The 5823-nt window shown below is 39.4% G+C and overlaps 1 protein-coding gene across 1 annotated transcript; it reads right to left on the minus strand.

Annotated features, from left to right (window-relative positions):
- Positions 1-480: 480 nt before the first annotated feature.
- On the minus strand, positions 481-2722 carry LOC144060917 (uncharacterized). The gene is made up of 2 exons (XM_077580857.1): positions 2309-2722; positions 481-1364 (listed from the first exon to the last, which is right to left on the minus strand). The coding sequence occupies exons 1-2, from the start codon at positions 2430-2432 to the stop codon at positions 556-558; spliced, it is 933 nt and encodes a 310-aa protein (XP_077436983.1). The 5' UTR covers positions 2433-2722; the 3' UTR covers positions 481-555.
- Between the last annotated feature and the right edge of the window lie 3101 nt (positions 2723-5823).

Consider the following 5823-nt stretch of genomic DNA (forward strand, 5'->3'; position numbering starts at 1 on the left):
TAGCCGTCAGATAGTTTTCATCTGCAGCCCCTTGTTAGGTTGATGTAACATTTTAAATATGAATTTAAATGACAAAATAGGGTAAGTCAAGAGTAAGACACACAATACAAGTACACGGATCATTGGAAATTTCTGCACCATTTTAAATGTGAATTCATAAATGAGATCATATCAAGCTTCATTCATCGCTGCTATTCTCACCAGCACACGTGTGCCTCTTAGCTTCAGCCTTACTTGGGAATCTTTGATCACAAACTGAGCAGGCAAAAGGCTTCTCTCCAGTGTGGGTTCTTGTGTGTATTTTTAAGGCTCCCTTCTCAACAAAATTTTGACCACAAACTGAGCAGGTAAAAGGCTTCTCGCCAGTGTGGGTTCTTGTGTGTATTTTTAAATGTCCCTTTTGAGCAAAAATTTGACCACAAACTGAGCAGGCAAAGGGCTTCTCTCCGGTGTGGATTCTTGTGTGTATTTTTAAATATCCCTTTTGAGCAAAAGTTTGACCACAAACTGAGCAGGCAAAAGGCTTCTCTCCAGTGTGGGTTCTTATGTGTATTTTTAAGGTTTCCTTCCGAGCAAAATTTTGACCACAAACTGAGCAGGCAAAATGCTTCTTTCCAGTGTGGGTTCTTGTGTGTTTTTTTTTAAATATCCCTTTTGAGCAAAATTTTGACCACAAACTGAGCAGGCAAAAGGCTTCTCTCCAGTGTGGGTTCTTGTGTGTATTTGTAAGATTTCCTTGCGAGCAAAATTTTGACCACAAACTGAGCAGGCAAAAGGCTTCTCTCCAGTGTGGATTCTTGTATGCATTTTTAAGTGTCCCTTCTGAGCAAAATTTTGACCACAAACTGGGCAAGCAAAAGGCTTCTCTCCAGTGTGGCCAATCAAATGGGTTCTCAAACGACACTTGTAGCCAAAAGTTTTCCCACACTGAGAACATTTCCAACGTTTGCTGTCAGTGTGACATGTCACATCACCGTCAAACTGTTCATAGTCACTAGTGTGAGGAGTGTGTGACGCGTCTTCACCATCTGACATTGGAGGTAACCGATTGTCTGCTTGGTCCTCATCATCTTCTGTTGTTATTTGTTGTCTTGAGCTGCTGTTTGGAAGCTCCGCCCCTTTGTTCTCTTCATATTGACATTCATCTTCAGTCTTCAAATGGACAGTAGTCACGGGCAACTCTGTGAAATGCTCCTCCTCTTTAATGTATGGCGGCAGCCGCTCCTCTTTTTTTATGTTGGAAGACTGTGGTTGCTCCTCTTCTTTAACTTGAAGAGGCTGCAAGTCCTCCTCCTCCTCCTCCTCTTTCACACCAGGGAACTCTGGCTCCCTCCGCTCAGGACAAAGATATTTTTCACTGACGTCTGCGGGACACAAGATACACATGGTTTCGTAAAGTAAATTTATTGTGATGTTATGTATTTTATATTTAAGATTATCACATGGGCCAAACCCGTGAAAGAATAACAAATCTGGCGAACGTTACGTATCGTCTCTGTCTTCATTTTGTTCCAGAAACCACTTATCATAACTTTGTAACCCTGATTGTTCCGGATATAAAAAAAAAAAATCATATACAAACATTGAATATTAGGGATGAAAACACCAACCACTGTGTGGACGGACTCCAGTAGTCCCGGCAGAGGAGCTACAATACATAATTTACATTTAAAAAAATCGAATAAACAAAATAGCTTTAGTAGCTACTCAAACGGCTTGTATTTACGTGTAATAATAATTTTAAGCAATTACATCATTACAAGAGCTCAAGCCGTTAAAATTACGGCTCTGGGTGATCTAATTAGTAGTGATAGCAAAATGAAGCTTCATGAAGCACTTGTGATTTTTTTTAAGTCCACTAGATGGTGCTCTTGGTTGGAAGATACAGTGGAAATTTAATACATTTCCATTGCACTAGCCTTTATATTTAAACCAGGAGCACCATCTAGGGGACTTAAAAAAATCACAAGTGCTTCATGAAGCTTCATTTTGCCAACACTACTAATTAGTCGTTTTAAAATTCTGATGACATAGTATTAAAGCTAGGAGCGACTCCTGTTCTTTTTCAGTGGATTAAAGATTTAGGCTTAGAGTTTTACATCACATCAACAGTGCGCTCCGCTAAAGTCTCCCCGCACCAGAAGGTTGGGTGCACTCGTACGTCGAATGCGGAACTGATTTGTGCATATAGTCCATGGCGACTGAGGAAAAACTGTAATTGTACGTAACAAAGTGCCCGGATGAAGATTCCTTTCAAAAATAAATACGGACATATTGTTGAAAAGTATGAATTAAACAAGTGACAAACCCGCTCTGTTCAACACAACTCGAGGCTGCTTGTAAACAGCGTCCAGTAGTTGACGTTGTCGCTCGTTCTCCTCTTGTGCTCCACAAAGCTCCTCTTCGTACTTGACTTTCGTTCTTGTGAACATTTTCACACGAAGTCACAACACTTTACGCACACATCTGACGGCCGTATCCTTTTTGGCGGCTAGCAAGATAAGCTAAGCTAGGCTAACATAAACAGGACCGAGAGATTTCGACGAGCACTGTCTGATACGATTTAATCAGACATGAAATTAGCAATTATGTTTGACTTCAATAAAGAAGTGACTGAGGCACAGTGTCGATGTTTAAGTCCGTTCAGTACGAAATTCGTACTTCTCGGGTCGAATCCCTGAAGCGTGTGCCGACTAATGTAGATCTACTAGATGAGTGGATCATGAACCGCGAGTCGATGCGCGTGTTGATGACGTACGTGGTGACGTTTGTAGCCCCGCGAAGCGGATGTACCACGTGGATGTACACGTAAAAGAGTGTGACAAGGTGCCATCACAGAGACGCACATTGACACTTGAGCTGTTTGCAAACATGTTCTCTTTACGAGGACCCTCGTCTCTGCTCTCAAACCGCCATCACATGCTCCAACACAATCAGCTCTTCAATCTCACATATTTGCTGCTCGAGGCCATGCTGTGAAGTGTGCGTGCGTCAGTGTGCGTGTGCGTGCGTGTGTGTGCGTGCGTGTGTGTGACTCTCAGAGACGACTTTGGGGAAAGCTTCTTCAATTGGGACCCCAAAAAAAGGGCCATTTGGGGAAAAAGCTCATTTTAGTTGAGAAGTGACATTGTTGTCACCCCCCATACAGAAAGGCTTTGGTGCTACGTTTGTCGCGTGAGGCTCCATCTATCTCACGCTCGGTAGTTTGGAAGAAGAATGCTGAGTGTGCACCGATCTCACACAGAACTATACTGAATAAATCAAAGCAATTATGTCCAATTCTCAATAGTTATAACTAAATCAAAACATTTATAATTAAATTGAAACAGAAGATGCAGTTCACTATCCATTAGGGTGAGAATTGAGTGCTTGATATTCCTGAAAAAGAAAAAGAAATGTGTTATCAAGTACGAGTACAATTTTGTGTGCGTTTTCTTTGCGTTTCCTTCCGCTGACCTCAATGAAGCGCTTAACAGAGTCAAAGAGAGGAAGAGCACTTTATTTAGAGCTGATGGAGCCGAGACTTACCTCACCTCGGAGCATTGAGAAAAATGGGAGATGAGAGAGTCCGAGTGGGCGTGCGTGCGTGGATTTAAATCCCACTCTGTGATCCTTCAGCTTCTATTCCCGTAACCGCCAGGTGGAGGAGAAAAAAAGATCAGGCAGGGCCGCTGCGGTGGAGGTTTTGGTTTCCCCTCGCCAATTCCTCGTACCCCTGCGCCACTCCTGTTTACTCCCACCGGCCTCCTCCACCCTTGTTCATGCTCGGCATCACAGAATCAGCTTTCTTGAGCGCGTCTGGTAACCGGTAGTTATATTTATAAAGGAGGTTTTTTTTTGCATTTTTCATGGAAACAGTTAGTGAACTGACAGTAGATTCTTGACTCTGATCTTTCTCTGCTTGTTTTTTATTTATGCCCCCCACCCCTATCTGTAATGACCCATTTCACAGGTAGATGACGCTCTTTGTTTTCCTGTTCATTAAAAAAAAGTATTTCTATCCTCTAAATGTTGCTGTTAGTTTGAGTTGATGCATTTCAAATGTGTTTTGTTTCATCTGCCAAATTGTAACGTTAATTTAACTTAAATGAGATGAAGGCTTTTTACTGTTTAATTGGGGGGTTTTTTTACACTTTGAAAGAAAATGGACCAGTAGTTCAAAAAAAATGGTGGATTTGTAAGTCATGTTTGAAAACAATTTTGTATTTTTGTTACAATGGAAACTAGAATTAAAGGCGAATCCACGACTGTGTGTTTTTGTTTGCTCTGGATTGTACCAATTGGGACCAGTAGATGGCAGTGTACAATAGAGCAAAACAGCCGTATATAGAGAGTCTGGCCAACTGAAAACACGGACGCCATGTTACCCTCGGCCATAGGAGGGTGCGTGCGCGCGCGCTCAAGCGTGTAGCCCATGAGCATGCCTATCGTTTTCCACGCAAAACACTATATAACTTTCTTACACAAACTATAGCTGTACAGTTTTTTTTTATTTCCCCTTGTTTTATTTATTTTTTTGCCTTTGAGGAATTTGACAAGCCAATAATATAAGGAATACTTTACACTGCATATATAATACAGGCTAATACTAGTATAATATGGTATACAGTATTTTTTACTGTACATGGATTTTGATTTTCAACGTTGTGAATGCTGCAAATGTATCAGTGTGTTCATAAATAACACATAATACGTTCAAATAAGAGATCTGATTACATGCATTTGCTTTTATGTCCTGCTTTTGGCGCCTGATATGACAAGCAAGATACCTGAAAATAAAGCCAATTTCATGGTACCAATGAATGTGATATAACAGGTTCCTCTGTAATTTGTGAGTCATAAGGAATATATGGTCCTAAATTTAAACATGATTTCAGTGTAACTGACAACCAAATGTCATATTTTCTTATAATTTTTTATCAATGTCTTTCAATCGTACATATACCATTATTTATAACATTTATTTACGACACAAAATTCACAAATAATTTCCACATTATGGGCTCTGTTTTATCAAGAGTTAAAATTAATATTGATTTCAATTATGAGTTTGTAGAGACGAGAGAGTGAATGGACTTAAAACCAATTATAACTTCTAATAAATTTTAAGTCTTGATAAAACAGGGCTCTGGACTGCCAACACTTCATTAATCCAAAGTCTTAAAAAAATGAAAAAGGAACGGCACACTTCACTCATTTGACGAAGCAGAAGACTTCGTGACTGAAGTCCACCTACTTCAAATCGTGTTATTTTACTTACTTCACACAAGAATGATGTGTTACTGGCTTTCCAGCCCTCTAGTTTTACTTTCACTTCCCACAATTTCCTCCTTTGTGAGTTTCTATCCTTGCATTTTTGTTTCTTTCCCACTTCTTCAAGCATAAAATAAAATAAAATAAAATAAAACTTGAAATCAGCCATAAATCCTTGAAAGGAGGGTTTACAGTTTTTCCACTAAGCACAATGAATATGATATTTGCCTATCAACAAAATAATATTAATTAAATGCGAAACTGAAAAGTTCAAATCATCCATAAAGAAAATAACAAGACTTAATTCCATTTGTGGAACGTCATTCATTCTTACCGACAACCAAGTTCTTATATCAGTCCAAAATCTTTGTGAAATAGAGCAAAGGAGGAAAAAAAAACAAATGATCCAAAGTTTCTTCATCATTTTGGCAGAAGGAACAGTTATCTACCTCAAACTTAAATTTTCTCTTTAGAAATTCTGCCACAGGGTATATCTTGTTTATAAATTTAAAAGTTTGTTTCACTTTAGACAACACAGGCCATATAATATATTTTGGAAATGCCTTATTT

This window comes from Vanacampus margaritifer, chromosome 11 (genome assembly GCF_051991255.1).
Source record: "Vanacampus margaritifer isolate UIUO_Vmar chromosome 11, RoL_Vmar_1.0, whole genome shotgun sequence".
Classification (NCBI taxonomy): domain Eukaryota; kingdom Metazoa; phylum Chordata; class Actinopteri; order Syngnathiformes; family Syngnathidae; genus Vanacampus; species Vanacampus margaritifer.

Excerpts from the sequence above, each read along its gene's own strand:
- LOC144060917 (XM_077580857.1), bottom strand. The coding sequence starts at position 2,432 with ATGTTCACAAGAACGAAAGTCAAGTACGAAGAGGAGCTTTGTGGAGCA. Across the intron at positions 1,365-2,308 it reads AGTTGTGTTGAACAGAGCGG|ACGTCAGTGAAAAATATCTT; the intron begins GTTTGTCACTTG and ends TGTGTCCCGCAG.